Source organism: Westerdykella ornata (genome assembly GCF_010094085.1).
Source record: "Westerdykella ornata strain CBS 379.55 unplaced genomic scaffold EI97scaffold_2, whole genome shotgun sequence".
NCBI classification, from domain to species: domain Eukaryota; kingdom Fungi; phylum Ascomycota; class Dothideomycetes; order Pleosporales; family Sporormiaceae; genus Westerdykella; species Westerdykella ornata.
In genome coordinates this window covers 323180-341010 of record NW_022986852.1, presented here as the reverse complement: position 1 = coordinate 341010, position 17831 = coordinate 323180, and the positions used below count along the sequence as shown (strand labels likewise).

Genomic DNA, 17831 nt, shown 5'->3' with positions numbered 1-17831 from the left:
CGCTTCACTGTTTAATGGATTGCGCTTCTGTCGCATGTAATGGCTGGTGGTCTTTTGTAAGAGAAAAATTCCAGGGGCGTTGTTGCACAGAAGCTCTCTAACTCTATCGTACGACATTGTGGGTATCATCGATTGGGAAGTCACATATGCCGCACCGGCGGGTTTCCTCGCTGGGCCGCCGTGGTGGATCACGGGTACCGAGCCGTTTGAATGGAATGAGGAGGATGGGAGGCATTTCAATGGCAAGTGGGAGATGTTTGTGGCGGAACTGGAAGAGGAGGAAAGGGTTCGAGGAGAGACTGAGCACGAGGTTTCCCGGTCGATGAAGAGATGTATGGCTGATGGCACGTTCTGGTACAATTTGGCCATAAGGGAAAGTATGAAATTGGCGGAGGTCATCCGGCACTGTGTCGACACTGAGCCTTTTCGAAGTTTCTGGACTGAGCGGGCTGTGGAGGACGATCTCGCTAGACTCGCGGGTTTTATGGATGGTCCGGGGTTGTTGAGTGGAGCTTGTAAGCTCGTGGAGACGTGGGTTCAGGCTACAAGGGAAGGACGAAGTCGTGTTGAGCGGACCGTGGGGTTTGTCAATGGCGGTTGCAAACAGAAAACTCGACTGCCGCCAGTTGACATGGCGCTCCGTTTCCTGCGATTGTGGGCATCGTCGCTGCCGATTATGTATCCTGAGTGGCTGAACTTCGTGTTTTTATTTTTTTTCTATCAGATTTCTGACGGAATCGGCTAACATATTGCAAGCCTTGAGATGGTGACATCTCACCAGCTGAGCGTGCCGTCCCAACAACCACGCTATACTTCTATAGCTCTTGCACGAATTGCTACTATATTAGAAAATCTGCTTCCTGCGAATACACAGAGAGTAAGTAGACTATACCACAGGACAGCCGACATGTGCTAACTACCCTAGGGTATGCATAGATATAACGGTAGGGTCCCTCAGCGCCCTGCCTGCCTAACCGAAACAGTAGACATGTCGAACGAAGATAACAATGAAGACGAGTGGTACGTTGCCTGAATAATTCACACACAGTAACTAGCACGACGGAGCTAGACTGTAGGTACTGCGTGTCCTGTATCTGTGTCACCTCTTGTTATGCTTTTCTAAAGGATGGAACGACCGCTATCACATAGTTTAATTCTGCAATCCCCTATTAATTTAACCTTCCTAAAAGTCTAAACAGTTCATTCACCGGCTCTTCATTCCACATGCCGTCTCTATAATAGTGACTGCTAATTCCATTAGTCCGAAGCCTAGGCTAAGCGATGGCGCCGCATACTTAAGCGTGCCACAGAGAGTCTGCAGCAGAGCCGTGTTAGTGGCGACCTTAGCCATGCTAAAATCTGCTATAATAACCTTAAAAAACAGATTTCTCCCGACCGTGGGGATTGTAATTGGCCATACACAGGCTCACGGGACTGTTAATATTGCCTCCAGAAGCTCGCCGCAGCTGGTACAGCTCTCAGGGTGCCTCAAAGCCCGCAACACGTCCTAAACGGACAAAAACATTTTAGTATTTCCCATAGGAAAAGGCCTTGTCCTTTAGTATGCGACAGCCCTCGGATGTATTTATCACGGCGCAGAAGAAGGGTTTATTGAGGACTTACTCCTCCCATTTGATGCGAAGTACACTACGTTCAGGAGGTATGACAAGGTTCGAATATCTGTTGAAATCTCGTGAAGTCGTCTCTAAGTGCATTTCGCCCAGTACCAAGGCCTAACATATGCAAAACGATGCAAATCGCAGGGAGTCCTTCGAGACGAAACCTAAACCTTTTCCTGCAGTATAAGATCAGTGATATTTGGTGTGGTTCTTACTGTATACACAGCGTGGGTACGGTGTCCGGTCCCTTTCCTTGTTTTTAACGTGCTCCAAGTTCATATTCGCCACGATGGTACTCCGGTTATAATGTGTAAGGCTGCGAACTTTCACAATCTCTGCGTCCTTGAACCAAAACGCTTTGTTACACTCACTCTCGGCAAGTGCTCCTGGCCGTGTAGCGGTAGCTGTGCAGATAAGGGGTGAAATCTAGGCCCGCATAAAACCAGGAGGCGGCACCTTATCATGAACCCAAATTGCAGGAATAATGGGGTAAAGGTCCCGGACGAAGATCGCAAGTTTTTCCTTCTTGGATTTATGGATTTACTAAGACCTACGGTTGACCGCTACTTCAGCAGACAGTACGACATGAATGCGAGAAGACAAAAACAGGTTCAGTCAATTAACTTTCAGAAAAGTAATTCGTGCAACCCTTGGGAACCCCTGTTTTCTCGTCGGACGTGGAAGAATGCTGTACTCCGTACACGCTGATTCGTTTCCAATACGCATGGCTCATGCGCCAGGACAGGTACGACTTAAACAAGGCAGTGTCGCACGCCCGTAGCTTGTCCTCTGGGGACATTTTCTTTTCCTTTGGATTTTCCTACAATACCTGGTCATCTTTGTTAGGGCACGGTAACGGCGAGAAGGAGACACTAAGGGCTTAGTTTCCCACCACGACATGAATATAACGCTCTTAGCTTCTTCGGTCAGTATAAGATAATATGGCTGGAAACATCTCTTGAGTGACTATGTACCCTCAGAAGGGTGACAAACATGGAGATTTTCACCAAAAAGCACCTTCTACTGTTGGGGAACTTATCGATTGTATAGACAGCTGTCCTCAACTATACTGTATGGAACTGGATGGAAAAGATTGGCGAATACAGAAAGCGGAACAGTGTCCAATTTAACCCATGTTGGTGAGGAGTACTCGTTGTGTGAGCTTGAAGTTGACTCATCGAGAGTATAGGGACAAATCTCAAAAGCGTGGGTACAAATCTCATCAGCCTTTGTCGAGATTAGAAACAAGTCCTCAATAAATGTAACCTGTTCACGAACCGCATTCAGATATGGTCACATCCGGCGTTGTCACCCTTGCAGTAGCACCCTGCCGCTTGATCAACCACCCATCCGCGATCCTGGCATCGAGAAATAAAGTTGGTGCATCCATCGCCTCGGCACATGCAAATCTCTTGATGATAGTAGTCGTAACCCACATAGTTTCCGTCTCCGTAGCAGAAAGCGGAGGATTGGTCGACCCCTGGATTACCGCCTCGGGGTTCCCAGCAACGGATTTCGCCGCATTCGAGAGCAGTTGCCGCCGATGCGAAGAGCAACGCAGCAATTCCGGTGCCAATGGTTATCTTCATTGTCTGAAGAACTGGTCGTTAGCGATGCTACTAACTTGAGGGTTGGGGATGAGATACTGTTGTAGGAGTGCTGTGTAGGTGACAAAGGAGAGATTCGGAGAGAATCCTTGAGTAGTGACAGTTCTCTTCAAGACTTGTAGCGGAGTTGAAGAATATTAAGGCTCTTGATACTTGGGGAGGACCCTCTTTATATACCTGAGGTTTCTCTCTAACTCTCTGTCACCGTGTAGTGTTACGTAAGGTATCCTCGCATATACACATGATACCCGCGGACCGGAGTTGGGAGACATTCGAATTGGATAAAGGCCTTGCATCGTTAAATAACATGATTCGCCCAGGCACCGAATGCCCAACAGCAGATATCTTAAGCCATGCCAGAATATGTATGCTTCATCAGTGCGGCAGTGTAACAAAGATATTGTTGCGGTATCCTAGGGTAGACCGTGAAATACAGATTTGGAAAATAGGCGAATAACTCAGCTGAATTGTTCGAGACTGAGAGACTGCAAGTCTCCAACTAGTTGATTTCAACGGGTTCGCGGACCGAACACTTCTGGGAAGTAGGAGTAGATGTGAAGATAGCTGGGTCGAATACAGCAGCCTTAGCCTATCATGGACGAGCTGACCCCAGTGAACTGCTGTCGAACCCTCGAAGTTCCTGAGCAGGCACTTGGCCGGTCCAACTCAAGCTCTTTAGCAACAAGGCATAGCTCGGTTAGGCGCCTTCGTGGGCGGCTCTTGACGGGAGAAGTGTGGTGAGGTTCGGCAGAAAGTTTATCATCTCCCATGTCTGACCCATATGTTGACATCGTGCCACGCTAGTTGACCGCCTCCTAGCTAGGTATAGTCCTTAAGGTTTTCTGGCCAATTCATCGTGAATGTTTACTTGTCCTTTACACTACGAGAGAATTATAGAGAATTATCTTCTAAGAACATGTCTGTTCCTAAGCGTAAGGCTCGTACGCAGGCTGCTTTTTTCGCGCTCTAATTAGACGGTGGCTAGTTATACAATTTTGTATGTGCGGGTGTTTAGTGTTGCAGTGGCAACTAAGGGGTCGGTGTCAACCAATGGGTCAGACAAGATATAGTGAAGGATCAACAGAATCGTACCGAGCCGTATTCCGTAATTACTACCCCATTTTCTCGTTCGGGGGAAGAAAATAGGGGCCGCAAGAGGTTGCAGGGGTTACAAAACAAGGGTTTAATTGGGTGAAAACCTGCCAAGTAAGCTACCTTTTTACAACAGGTCGATCTCGATCACGTAGGGGTACTGAAAGCAGATCCAAGGTCTCTAATTGGCTATCTTCAAATCCTAATCCTATACAGGAGGTGTAGTCTGCAGTCTTCTGCAACAGGGTTTGGAGGTGCTCAAGTGCAACTGCTGAGGCTTGATTCAGGATCCTTCGCCCTAACTCAGACATGATTCTAGTCAGTTCAACCCGGGCTCAGGTATGGCTCGGGCTCGCACAGAAGCCGCTCGGGTCCGTGAACGCGAGGGGAAGGCGCTTGTGCTCAGATTGGGGTATGAGAGAGCTTATCTTGGTGCTACAGTATTCTTCAACATACACGAGATGTTGGACTCAATTTGCTGTGTTCCCAGGGTTACGTATACTAGCAGCATCTCTTGACGATATGAACAGACAGAGGGAGAAGATTTTGGTTACTTCGCTAAGTCTCTCCTTACCCTTGACCGTCGCCTAGCTTTCCGCCTATCGCCTTTATTCTTCTTTGTCCCGTCTTCCAGCTTCAAGTCGAGATTTTTCATTCACCAAGGGTCAATCTTCCCCAAAGCCTCCGGACAAGAAGAATCTCCCTTCACCATTAGCTTCTTACCGTAGCGGTACTTTGTGGGTGTTCTCGGGAAGCACAATGCCCCAGTTACTCCGTACCAGTCTTTCACCGCCGCCTCCCATGCACACTCTTAGTTTGGCGTCAAGCAGCCTTCATCACTCCGCTCATTTTGAGTACCTTCCATTTTCAAAAGAGATGAAGTTTTTCCACCATCCAAGTCTCCAAAACAACAAACACGCCAACCATGGCAACCCTCCCGGCTCCACTAAAAACAACAAAACAAACCATCTCTTCCCTCTCCGCCTACAAACTTCACAGCACCATTTGCTCGCGCCTACAGCATCGCAAACATGACAGTTCACCGCACCGCTGGCGCCCTCGTGATGGTGCACGCTCTTCTCCTCCTCGTCCCTAAGGTTCCGTTTGCAGCTGCAGCAATCATCACTCCAGGCTCGGACATCAACGCTGCCACGGAGCCGATCTTTATTCCCATCAACGTCGCTCCTACCGTCAAGGTCTGCGATAGCGCTGGCGTGCGTAAGTGACGCCTCTCAGTTCGTGCATCTTCTCCCACTAACGCATCATCTCTTCAACAGTGAGCTGCACGTTTGGGGACTGCTACTTCAATAAGCAGGGCTACTTTGCCTGCTGCACCAAGTATGTTCCCAAAGACTGGTCGACGATTCTGAATGTGCAAGTCTGACCCCTCCTTCTAGCACTGCGCATTGCACGCTCATCACGACGTGTATTCCCGGCGGGGAACCTACTCCAACGCAGTCCTGCGCTCGTGGCGACCGTGGCTGCACTTCTTGGTAAATTCCCGAGCTGCCGAGTCTGTTTTTTGATATCTGACTCTTCTCTCTCCAATGGTATAGCCCCGACAAAGGTCCCAAGGCCTGCGTGACAATTTCTCCTCCAAGCGGATCAGCTCGACAGATTTTTTGCGCTGCCCTCGACGAGGACATCACCTCGACCCTCGCAACTACTCCTACTCTTTCCGAAGCTGCCAGGCATTCCGGAGGCACCACCATCGACTCCGCACTTTTGACCATCACTTCTTCTTCTCCCGCCCAAACAAACGTTAACGCCCCAGCACCCGCAACCACTAACCTCAACCCACCAGAACCCACCACCAGCAACAAGACCAAAACATTCCCCCCCACCACCAAATCCCAAATCATCATCTCCATCTCCGCCATCCTCGGCGCCATCACCGTTTCCCTCGGCCTCTTCTGCGCCTACAAATGCCTCGTCGTTCACCGCAGAAGACACGCGCCGGATAGGTACGTACAACTCCCTCCCTCCCACTTCATTACCAAAACAACAACGCCCATTGCCCATTGGCACGGTCTTAGAAACGCAAGATGACGAACCTGCAGCTTTAGAAGGAATAGGGTTGCTAGTGGTGGTCCGCCTGGGACTTCGCATTCCGATCATGGACAAGGACGGGTTGGTGTTTGGCGCGCGGTGGAGCAGAAGGCGGAACGGGGTTACGAGGAGAAGAGTTGGAGCGGGCGGAAGCATGGGGTTATGAGTGCTGCGGAGGGGGAGGATAAGGAAGGGATTGATGATGATGTCGACTCGTCCACTTCCCCAGCTTCCGATACTTCGACTACGACAAACGGCGAGGACGACAAGTACATCTCACCTACGCCCGTACCAAATCCCATCACCACGGCTACTCGGAATCATTCCGAATACTCTCCTACTTCTGCTCCATCTCGCAATCCTCCAACTTCTACTCCGACTCCTACTCCCCCTCACACTCCATCTCCTCCCCCTCCGGCATCTCCGTCCAACAGCAACGTGCCCGAACTCATGCGCCAAAACAGCAGCCTCCTGCTGCCGACATCGGGCCCGTATCTGTCTGCCGAGACAGCGCTGGGGAGCGGGTACTGGAGAGCGGAGAGGGAGCAGATGATGGCGGACGAGGTGCTCAAGGTGGATGCTTTGGAGCTTTTGGAGATGGAGCGTTGGGTGTATGGCAGATAATAGTGGGTGGGGGATGGAGGTGAGGAACCGAGGAGGAGGAGGAGGAGGAGGAGGAGGAGGAGGAGGAGTGGTGGGTATTGGAAAGTAGCTCCATTGAGTAGCAGGAGATTCCTGTTTGCCCGGGTAGCTTCGCTGGTGTGAGGATCTGCAATCGTCATACATCTAGGTCACTAGTGGGCTCCATGGCTTTGACGAGGAAGGGAGATCTTCAGCACTTCTCCGAGAATTGCTGACTTCTAGCTATTGCGGCATAGCTCCGCTCGAAGAGCGAACCAATGCTGTGTGCCCAGGTCGCTGCGCCTGTGTGAGAATCAGTAACCGTTCCACTTCCACTCCCAAATTCACCAGTCCACTTCTTCGCTTCGCCAAGAAAGGGTATATTGCACTCATGTGAGAACAATCCTTACACTCATCCCCCCCAATTCCATAATTTTTCCCCCATGCCCTCCCAAACCCAAAAAACGCCACTAAAACGCCATCATAAAACAAAAGACGAGAAAGCCCTCCCCTCTCTACTCCTCCATCGCCCCCACCTCCGTAACGCTCTCAGTCGCAGATGAATAATACGCCTTCATCTCTATTCTAAACTCCGCCGTGGCCACACCAAACAACTTCAGCAGCGCCGTCTGGTGACTATTCAATATCTCGCCCTCCTTGCAAATGGTATACTCGGCATCGAGCACCACCTTCCCTTTACTCAGCTTCGTCGGCATCCCCCACTTGCGCACCGTCACCTCCAAACTGTGCGGCAGCGGGACGTCGTCTTCCTCTGGGATCTGGCCGGCGCGCGAGTGCACGACGCCGGCGGGGACGGTGACGGTCTGCGTCGCGGGGATGCCGGCGCGCGCGAAGTCGGTCTCGGTGTACGAGGAGAAGTAGTCGATGATTTCGCGGGGTTCGCGGTTGGTGAAGAGGAGGCCGACGTTGCCGGTGAGGTGGGAGGAGAGGGCCGAGAGGTGGGGGAGGTGTTCGTCGGCGGGCGTTTGGCCCAGGGCTTTGGCCATGACTTTGGTTTTGCCGAAGAAGATGCTGTGGGAAAGAAGAGTCAGTTGTGCATGTTTTCGTAAAGGGAATTTCTGGTGAGGAGAGAAGGGGGAATGGAGAAGAGGGGTACGTACCGGCTGTCGGCGAATTCGGCGCGCACCTGCTTCAGGTACGAATTCCGCATGTTCTCGACCGAGAAGACGAAGATGTAGGAATAGTTATCCGCTGCCTCCTGCACGTTTGCGAACAGCTTCTGCGACAACTCCTTGCCCTTCTTGTCCGTCTTGGACAAGTGGACGACCTTCGCACGCTTCGACTTTGGCATCTTGACTGTGGTGGCGTGTGTGTGTGAGTACAAATGGTAAGATATCTAGATGGAGTTCACCACACAAAAAGTTCGCGTGCGGTCAAAAGTTCCCAGCTCAGGCGGGGAATTTTTCCCTAGCGCCTCGGCTCCTGCTGCCCTGCCAGGTGGCCGCGGTCCTTCTTGGCTCCTCCGAAGCGGGCCGCCGCGAACAACTTCCCATTTCGAACCACTGCTGTCGGCCCTTCGACAGCGACGGCTCGTCGCGAGAGACGGCGCCATGCTGGATTTCATGGAACATGTGCAGAATGCCTTCTACGAAGCCTCACATTGGAACGTCGACAACTCGTATGGAGCCTTGAACGCGACTGCCCGCGGTACGTCCTTTGCGCCCGTTGTCCCGGCTCTCTAGCCACGTACTATATATACGAGCTCTGACGCGGAGCTACAGCTTTGCTCGACTTCCAGACGCCCAGGGGCCTACGACTGCAGATATCGAGTCTCGCGGCGCCCAATTTCGCTACGTCGTATACCATAGGGAGCGTGGGGGTGGTTGATGGCTTCGTGTCCTACCTCTACTCGTCGTTACCTCTGACGCGCTCATTCAAGAGCTCGAATCTGGATCTACATAATGTCATACGGGGGTACAGACACCTGCAAGAGCTGAGACGGCCGGATGAACCCTGGTGGTGGGAGATATGGCACGGTGGCAGACGGATAGACAGCAGAAGTAGGCCTTGTGCAGGTCCTGTTCGTTTCTGAGTGTTGGCTGACGTCGCGGCAGACACCCTCCTGTATGGGCGCATATTCCTGCCGCAGTCCACACTGGAAGCACTATACCTACGACGCCTCTCTCCCACTCGACAACTCAAGATCTCCGCTGTGAGCGACTCAACCCTCAACAACGGGGGCACGCTGCTCGCCGTGCTGCAGAGCGACTATGGCAAATATAGCACAGAATACATGTACAGCACAGACTCTGCCCTCATGGGCGTCCGAGGACTGTACAACTTCGGGCCCGACCCCAGAGCAGAGCCACCAACGGCGCAGGACGTCGCCGAACGGGCGCACGGCCGCTTCAGCGCAGGCGCAGAGCTCTACTACGGGATATTGAACAAGAGCGGTGGCATCAGTACGGGCTTGCGGTTCACGACGTTACCCAACCACGCGGGCTTCCCGTATACCATGACACTCACGTTGAACCCACTGATGGGCAACCTTTCGTCGACATATTCGGTCAAGGCTGGGCCCAACTTGGCGCTGTGCTCGCGATTCGATTTCAACTTCTACTCGTACGAGAGCGAGTTGCAGCTGGGTTGCGAGCTGTGGCGACGCCGGCGCAACACCGACGTGGAATGGGCCGTAAAGAAGCTGCGACCCGGCTGGGAGCGGCCAACGACGACGCGCGACGAGGACGTGTCGGGTATCCTCAAGGCACGCGTAGGCCAGAATTGGCGAATTGGAGTGCTCTGGGAGGGCAGAATCAAGGAGCTGTTGTTCACCCTTGGCGCCAGCCTCGACCTGAAGAAGCGCGAGCAGATATTCCGGGCGGTTGGTATCGAGCTGCAGTATTCATCTTGAGCGAAAAGCCGAATGTGCTAGTGGACACTCCACGGTCGTACTGCGTAGCGGAAATGCCATCGGGTCGTGGTCATATACCAACCACCGACGGGCGCGAAGCCGCTGCAGCTATAGTTCCAGGAAGGCAGACACACCGTCTCCCCGCATTCCCGACCGGATGACGCTGGTGCTGAAACAATCGTGTCGGGATGCAAGGCTGCGAACAGCGAGTCGCATTGGGCTGTTTTGGCTGCTCTCAATGCGAGTGGTGCCATCGCACAGCATGTTCCAAGTCTAGTCCTTCCGTCATGCGTACTGGGAAATGCTGGAGAGGGCTCGGCCATGGATGTGTAGGCGGCTCTGTCCGAAGCATGGAAACTCCGACATGATAACAGCTGCGCGTTGAGAGGGTGTTTGGGTGCAGGGTTGACCAACAACAGCAGAACAATGCCTGACGTAAGCCTGGGATTAGCCTACCTAGGAGCTATGGGCAAGAAAGCAGTCGATGGTCATTGATGACAGCCGATAGGGCGACTAGGTGGGCACCGGAAGACAAGCGCTGTCGTGCCGGCTTCGAGGGCGTGGTTCTGCTGTGTAATGATGGCTGGAAGAGGTCGTGAATAATAATATATCGAATGCAGGCCTTCTATCCGGTACTGTGGTGGTGAGATGTGCCTGGAGGTTCGGATGAAGCCTTGGAGAGGAAGCTGGAGGAGAGGTGGAAGCTAGACCGGATGAGGGCTAGCGGAAAGGCCTTTCCTTGTTCGGGCGGTATGTTCGGATTCGCCGTTGAAGCAGCAGCGCCAACAAAATGATCGAGGATGCTGTGGATGCTGTGACGGTGTGACGGCCGCCTCCCAAAAAGCCGTGTGCTCTCATGCCCTCCGCAGCAGGCTGTGGCGAGACGCTGGACTCGGTACCTGACGACCTTCACATGATGTTCTGGGACGCGCGGGCGGCTTCTCGAACAGCGGACGTCTTTATGCGGCCCTCGTCTTCAAACATGGTCGTCTCATCACTGGCCACGACAAGTCGTTTGAGAACTTTGGGGATTCTGGGTCTGGGGAATAATGGCCACCACTGACCAGTCGAGGGCTGAAATACCACCTCTGCAACACTCGAGGGGCTGTCCTCCGTAGCTCCGGAACGACAGCATGGCCGCGACTTCGAAGAGGCATTCCGGTGAGCCTAGAGCAGGGAGTTGCGGAGAACAAAAAATGCGCCGGGTACTGTGTACTCGGTAGATAGGGCCCCGTGCTCTGTACTCCCTTCTCCGCTGTCCGTACTCTTCCTACTCTTCCTTCCTGATTCCCTTTTATTCTGCTTCACAGCTCTACTGTACTGCAGGTCTTGTGAGATGATCGGAATCGCATACGAACAACAAGGTCAAGATGTGTCGGCCGGGTCTTGTCGTCGCGCTGACACTGCAGCAATGATCCATCCATTATCCCACCGTCTCCAGCATCATGTGATCCCATTTCCCGTCGGTTGATGAAAATCGATCGATGATGAATGTCGCAACCCATCCTCTCACCCATCCATCTGCGGCGACAACAACAGCCGCTGGTACCTGGCGGGCCCGGCACCCACCCATTGCTAGCCAGGGGCCTAGCTTGAAGGTTCGTGCTCTTCCTCGCCAAGCCTCCCCTAGCGCTCTCTTCCCTCCAGTCCCCCCCAAACCGGTCGGACGCCGCCCCCTTCCCCTTCATTTCCTTCTCCTCCACCCTTCTCGTCTACACCTGGTCCCCTCACTTGTTCCCCTCACGGCCCGGTGCGATCTCCATCACGTTCTCTTCCACCCCATCTTGTGCTTCTTGCGACTGCGGCCTCACTCCTTTGGCCCTCGCCCACGTTCCTTTCCCGCTTGTGCGCTCCCTTGGGCCTTTTGCCCGTCCACTCCTTGACCACCCACCGTCTCCTTCCCCACCTTTTCGCGCCTCGTGAATCGCTCTCGGACGATCTCCTTTCGACGCCTGCTGCCCGGATAGCAGATTTCTTTCACTCCTCGCTTCAATTGCGACGCCTGGCCGGTACCTCTACACTCCACCCACGCGGATCCTCCCACTCCTTTGTCCTCGATCTCGCGCGCACCCACCTGCCAAGCCTTCACCTTCCCGTCTACATTCGGATCCCACTCACTGGCTGCATTTCGACATCTACGAACATTCACGACACTTGATAGAAATCGGCTAGAGTGCTCGACCGCAACCTCTGCCAGCCTGTTTCTTCCCATCTTGTCCGCGGGACAGGCTTGTTAGCGATAGACTTTTCCCAACATGCAGGCGCCTACCGACGTGAAGGCGTCGCCGGCGACGACGACTCCCTCACCCACTGCTCCTGCAGTCACACCCACCCACACTACGGGGCCTCGCCGACCCCCTCGAAAGAGCACACTCACGCAACAACAAAAGAACCAGAAGCGCCAAAGGGCCACTCAGGACCAATTGGTTACTCTCGAGATGGAATTCAACAAGAACCCCACTCCCACGGCTGCCGTACGAGAACGGATAGCGCTCGAAATCAACATGACTGAGAGATCGGTGCAGATTTGGTTTCAAAACAGGTATGCCCGCCTTTAGTGATCGATGACGGGTACGGACTGACTGGCGCAGGCGCGCAAAGATAAAGAACATTGCCAAGAAGAGCATCGAGAATGGGGACGACTGCAATGACATCCCAGAGTCGATGCGCCGCTACCTTGCGCTACAGGCCATGGAATCTGGCAAGTCCCTGGGTGGAAGCCTCCTGGGACGCGCCGGTGGCGCCCTGGCCCCTTATGGAAGCGGCATGCTCCTCAACACCGATACCAGCTCTTCCAAAGTTGGTGAGTTTCCAACCTTCCTGCATCGCTGCAAGCACTTTCTAACTCGATCAAGTCATTCACCATTTTGCCTGCCGCTCGCTGAGCATTGGCACATGGCGACGGGTCGGTCAAAGCGCAATGGACCTCGTCATCTTCTACTCGCCGGAGAAATGCTGCGTGACCTACTACATCAACAACGATTCGGCTGGCTATAAGATTGAGTATCCTTTCTCTTACATCAAGAACATCTCACTGGAGAATGGAGACATGACTACCAACGCCGAAGGCGCCTCACAACGCCCTGGAGGGCTTATTGTTGAGCTCACCAGACCCCCAAACTTCTTCATGGACTCTTCCGGATCGGGAGGATTCTTTCAATGTGGCGACTTTACCGAGGAGCAGCAGGCATCGCAGGTACTGGTGCACCATCTCGGCGGCCATCCCAAGGTGTTGAGCGGGCAGCTTGCAAAGCTGGTCTCGCTGGAGTCATTCCAGAACCGACACAACCTGTACGATCCTAACGCGATTGCCATGTCCGCTCCCGTGTCTCCGATCAACCATCGCCCAGCTTCGCAGCCAAATCACATTGTGCACCCGCACCACCCGCCCATGGGCATGTTCAACGATGCACCGTTCGGTCCTGGTGGCCTCCAGCCTCGTGGGCACAAGCGTCAGCGCAGCCGCTCCGTTCCCGTTGCGGTCGACTTCTCGATGCTGCGGAACCCGATGCCTCCCTTCATGATCCAGCCACCTGAGCCGTCACCGTACATACCCAATCCCGAGATCTTCGCACCGATTCCACAGAGCGCGCCTGGTCCTATCAATCCGAACCTGAGTATCGACACCTCAGCCAGCTACGGGATGGACTTCCGACAGTATCCCATGTCGGCCACGACGGCAAACTCTCCTTCGGAATACGGCACGCCTGCGTTCTTTACGTCGGGTCCTCCTAGCGACAACGTTGCGGCGTCCAACTACGGGCCGCAGTACAGCATATCGCCGTATATCCATACGCCCATGGGTCCGCCTCCGCCGCTGTCGGCAGCGTCGATGGCGGCTCCAATGCCGCCTTTCACGGCGCGAGATCCTGTCATTGCCAACCAGTCTCCGCCCCTGACGTCGTTTGGCCGTGATGGGTCGGCAGACGGATTCCCGATGAACCAAGAGAATGGGGTTTCGGAGGATGCGTTGCAGCTGACGGATCTGTACGGAAAGCAGACGATGAACCTGCCTTTTCGGTCGCCGTTGGACGAGAACGTTGACGACATGAACCTACACGAGCTGGTGTCTTTCGGCACGATGGACCCGGCGAGCATGTCTCCGGAGAATGCGCAGATATAGCGCTCAGGGCGTGTGGCGGACGGGCTTGGGTTTGGAGTTTGCCTTTTGATACCCCGCCCTTTGCGAGTTCGGCGGAGGCGATGTGGCGCGCAGATGCACTTCCTTTATAATGGGAAGGGCATGTTGCAGCCCATGTCGACGTCTGCCGTGATTCGACATTGCGGCTTCATTGCATGAGTAGCAGTTCGGAACGGTTTGAGAGCTTGGATCCTAGGCGAGGATCCCAGGTCTCGCTCTTTTTTCTTCTCTTCCTCTCCCGTCGTCTACAGGGAGATTTTGATTCGACGTGAACCTTTGCAGCAGCTGCAGGACGACACTGTCTGGAGAAAGTTGACGGCGTTGTTAGGCTGCGAGGGTCATTTTGCGATTTTGTCGGTCTGCTGGAGATGGGCGGCCTGGTAGGACCGACGCCCGAGGGGGAGGTTACGTTTGGAGGAGAGTATGATTTTGGTTTTTGTCTTTTTTGAGATGCATCTTCTTTACCCGTTTCTTGGTATTCGTTGGGACTTCTTTTTCTTGCATCTTTGGGCATGTTTTTCTTTTGTTGCAGGAGGTTTACGGAGAGAGAGACGGCCAAAGGTGAAGCGGGGATGGGGAGGGAGTGGAAGGAAACGTGATCAGGGCCGCTGTGCGGACAACCCTCAGCTTTCCTCGTAGCATTTGGAGATAGTCTGTCAACAATAACAATAACAACAACAGCATTAACAACTAGTCAACCACCAGAGATGGTTTTGTAGTCCATTCAATAGTCTCGTATTCACTATCACCGTGTACTAGGTAGGACCACTATCTACTGGAATGGCTGAGAAGAGCAACGGGCTGACGCCAAGCGCTAGCTGGGCCCAGGACAAAAAGGTGGTGCGGTTGCCCCTGAGCGAAAGCGGATTGGGGGGTGGCGATTGGGCAGGGAAGGAAGGCGCGGAAGCAAAAACAGACCGAACCCGCCCTGCGCAATTTCCTCCCTTAAAAGCCGCCGTACGGCACAGCTGCGGCATTGCTGCTTTTGTGCTGGCGAGAGCTTCGACTCTACAACACACTCCTTCGTCCGTCTTCTCAATTGTGCTCTCCGCCCATCGGTCGTCGTCGAGCTCGCACTGCGTCCTTGTTCAGCAGCTACTGAGTAGACTAGTAGTGGCAACGACGACACGACTAAGCTAGCAAAGCTCCTGCAGCTCCTGCGCCACCCGCTGCGCAACGACGACAAACGACGGCTGTGCTTTTGTTGCTCACACCGACGACCTTGGGCGGACTCGACTTACTCGACTAGTCAGTTGGGCTCCTTGGAGAGTCTGTACGTGTGCTTTCCGGCCTTTGTGCTCTCACCACCAACCTGAAGAATAGCATTGTTGTTGCCGCCATTTCCTCCACCGCCATGCCGACCCGCACCATGAACCCCTTTGCGACCTCCAACCCCTCTCCCGCCCTGGATGCCATAAACGAAAAGACGGATACACAGCGCCGCCAGTCCTTCACCAAAGGCAACAAGCTTGCATCCCTCTTCGGCGGAGGTTCGCCCAGGACCCGCAGCGAAGCCGCTGCCCTGCAGGCCGCCATCCTCGCTCAACAGCAGGCCCTTCAGCGCTCGCCCTCTCCACAGCTCAATTCAACCTCCCCCCTTCTACCCACTATCAACCTCACAACCGCGACGGGCGAGAAGCAGCCTTCGGAGACGCGCACCCTCCTCCAACCCCCTTCTCCTGAAGAGGCTCGCAAGATTGCAAAGGCACACGCACAATTCGGGCCCCTGGGATCCCCTAAACACCGTTATGTCAGTAAACATGTCGGAGAGTTTGCGGAGCCAATCGAGGACACGCCGCCCATGTACTTTCTTATCACCACTTACATCAGCTACCTAATCTTAATCGTATTTGGCCATGTTCGCGACTTCTTCGGGAAGCGCTTCAGGAAGCAGCACTACAGCCATTTGGCCGAGCAGGATGGATATGCTCCCTTGAACAGCGATTTCGACAACTTCTACACGCGGAGACTGAAGATGAGGATCAATGATTGCTTTTCACGACCTACCACCGGTGTCCCCGGCCGCTTCATCACCCTGCTGGATCGCAAGTCGGACGATGGGAACAATACCTTCAAGCTTCTGGGGACCACCACCGAGACCCTTAATATGAGCTCATACAACTACCTGGGGTTCGCCCAGTCCGAAGGCCCCTGTGCCGATGCCACCGAGGTCATCATCAAAAAGTATGGCGTCAGCGTAGCCAGTCCCAGGTCCGATTCTGGCACGTCCGATTTGACCTTGGAAGTCGAAGATCTAGTGGCCAAGTTCGTCGGGAAGCCTGCCTCCATGGTCTTCTCCATGGGCTTCGTCACCAATGCGACCGCATTCCCCACTCTCGTTGGCAAGGGCTCTCTGATAATATCAGACCAGTATAATCATGCCTCTATCCGCTATGGTGCCCGCCTCTCGGGTGCCATGATTCAGATGTTCAAGCACAACGACATGCGAGACCTGGAAAGCCGACTTCGCAAAATGATTGCTCAGGGCCAGCCTCGCACCCACCGTCCTTGGAAGAAGATCTTGGTTGTTGTTGAAGGTCTGTACTCCATGGAAGGGACCATGTGCAATCTCCCTGCTTTGATCGAGCTCAAGAAGAAGTACAAGTTCAATCTGTTCGTCGACGAGGCTCACTCCGTTGGTGCGCTGGGACCTCGCGGCCGTGGCGTCTGCGACTACTTCGGCGTTGATCCTTCCGAGGTGGACATCCTGATGGGCACGCTGACCAAGTCGTTCGGCGCCAACGGCGGTTACATCGCGGCAGAGAAGTCCATCATCGATAAACTGAGGACCCAGAACGCAGCCATGCTCTTTGGAGAATCGCCTTCCCCAGCCGTGCTCGTCCAGATTGCATCCTCTCTACGCATCATCACCGGCGAGCTCGTTCCCGGAGAAGGCGAGGAGAGACTTCAGCGTCTCGCATTCAACTCGCGGTATCTCCGCTTAGGTCTCAAGCGACTGGGCTTCATCGTCTACGGCCACGACGACTCGCCCATCATCCCCGTCCTCCTCTACAATCCCGCCAAAATGCCCGCCTTTTCACATGAAATGCTCAAGCGTAAGATTTCGGTTGTCGTGGTCGGATACCCCGCTACCCCGCTCGTCGAGTCCCGAGCACGGTTCTGCGTCTCTGCGGCCCATACCAAGGATGATCTTGACCGTATGCTGGCTGCTTGCGACGAGGTGGGTGACCTCCTGCAGCTGAAGTTCAGCAGCGGGATTGCGGGTGGGGCTGCTCCGGAGGATTTGCCTCGTAATGAGTATGCGATGGAGAGGTCGAGGTCGAAGCCGAATCCCCCCCGGTGGCGGTTGCAGGATGTGCTAAGGGCGGGAGTGGAGGATGTTCAGTTGCCTCTGAGATAGATGCATGCGGATGGGAGGTGGGGTGGGAGGACGCTTCACTTTTGCCTTGCGCGTCGTGGGCCGCTGCATGTGACAGCCTCGTTGCCTTCCCAACGGGCCGAGGGGTCGGTTGTGAGGCAACGTCATTCCGGCATGTTCTTGTTCTTGTGCTTCCTCGTCTCGCTTGTCAATTGTATCGTAGCGGCAGCGCCAGCATGTATGCATAATTATAGCATTGTTTCAGCGAATTCTTTGGCTGGCCTCTTGGATCGTGGCGTTTTTGGTACAGAGGGGGTTTTCCTCAGGGATGGAGGAGAAGAGGATGGTGCAAGAGAGGTGATGGGATGGGAAGGGAAGGGAAGGGAAGGGAAAGGGAAGACAAAGGAAGGGAAAGGAAGGGAAGGGAAGATTAGACGGCATGTGCACGCTTTTGTATGATATGAGGTTTCATACCCTTGCTGTGTGCACGTTTTTCTTTTTGCTGCTTCTT

At 54.1% G+C, this 17831-nt stretch overlaps 6 protein-coding genes across 6 annotated transcripts; 5 read left to right on the top strand and 1 right to left on the bottom strand.

The window, feature by feature from the left end:
* Window positions 1–39: 39 nt before the first annotated feature.
* Window positions 40–1239, top strand: EI97DRAFT_477474 (uncharacterized protein; the record flags this gene model as incomplete). Its single annotated transcript, XM_033801965.1, has 5 exons — window positions 40–56; window positions 91–515; window positions 822–877; window positions 926–1020; window positions 1200–1239. 5 exons carry the CDS (start codon window positions 40–42, stop codon window positions 1237–1239), a joined length of 633 nt encoding a protein of 210 aa, XP_033657508.1.
* Window positions 1240–5349: 4110 nt separating this feature from the next.
* Window positions 5350–6991, top strand: EI97DRAFT_477473 (uncharacterized protein; the record flags this gene model as incomplete). The annotated part of the gene is made up of 4 exons (XM_033801964.1): window positions 5350–5536; window positions 5634–5811; window positions 5875–6282; window positions 6379–6991. The coding sequence occupies 4 exons, from the start codon at window positions 5350–5352 to the stop codon at window positions 6989–6991; spliced, it is 1386 nt and encodes a 461-aa protein (XP_033657507.1).
* A 195-nt stretch (window positions 6992–7186) lies between these two features.
* Window positions 7187–8374, bottom strand: EI97DRAFT_429725 (mRNA turnover protein-like protein 4). Its single transcript, XM_033797510.1, has 2 exons — window positions 8110–8374; window positions 7187–8020 (listed from the first exon to the last, which is right to left on the bottom strand). The coding sequence occupies exons 1-2, from the start codon at window positions 8298–8300 to the stop codon at window positions 7504–7506; spliced, it is 708 nt and encodes a 235-aa protein (XP_033657506.1). The 5' UTR covers window positions 8301–8374; the 3' UTR covers window positions 7187–7503.
* A 185-nt stretch (window positions 8375–8559) lies between these two features.
* EI97DRAFT_447614 (mitochondrial distribution and morphology protein 10) lies at window positions 8560–9860 on the top strand (the record flags this gene model as incomplete). The annotated part of the gene is made up of 3 exons (XM_033800106.1): window positions 8560–8656; window positions 8731–9009; window positions 9064–9860. 3 exons carry the CDS (start codon window positions 8560–8562, stop codon window positions 9858–9860), a joined length of 1173 nt encoding a protein of 390 aa, XP_033657505.1.
* Window positions 9861–12115: 2255 nt separating this feature from the next.
* On the top strand, window positions 12116–13983 carry EI97DRAFT_369918 (uncharacterized protein; the record flags this gene model as incomplete). The annotated part of the gene is made up of 3 exons (XM_033795209.1): window positions 12116–12402; window positions 12452–12663; window positions 12716–13983. The coding sequence occupies 3 exons, from the start codon at window positions 12116–12118 to the stop codon at window positions 13981–13983; spliced, it is 1767 nt and encodes a 588-aa protein (XP_033657504.1).
* A 1265-nt stretch (window positions 13984–15248) lies between these two features.
* EI97DRAFT_106292 (serine palmitoyltransferase 2) lies at window positions 15249–17575 on the top strand. Its single transcript, XM_033792936.1, has one exon. It carries the CDS (start codon window positions 15356–15358, stop codon window positions 17360–17362), a length of 2007 nt encoding a protein of 668 aa, XP_033657503.1. The 5' UTR covers window positions 15249–15355; the 3' UTR covers window positions 17363–17575.
* Window positions 17576–17831: the final 256 nt, after the last annotated feature.

Coding starts and splice junctions, on each gene's coding strand:
- EI97DRAFT_106292 (XM_033792936.1), top strand. CDS start 15,356: ATGCCGACCCGCACCATGAACCCCTTTGCGACCTCCAACCCCTCTCCC.
- EI97DRAFT_429725 (XM_033797510.1), bottom strand. CDS start 8,300: ATGCCAAAGTCGAAGCGTGCGAAGGTCGTCCACTTGTCCAAGACGGAC. Junction 8,021..8,109: donor GCCGAATTCGCCGACAGCCG/GTACGTACCCCT, acceptor TCTTTCCCACAG/CATCTTCTTCGGCAAAACCA.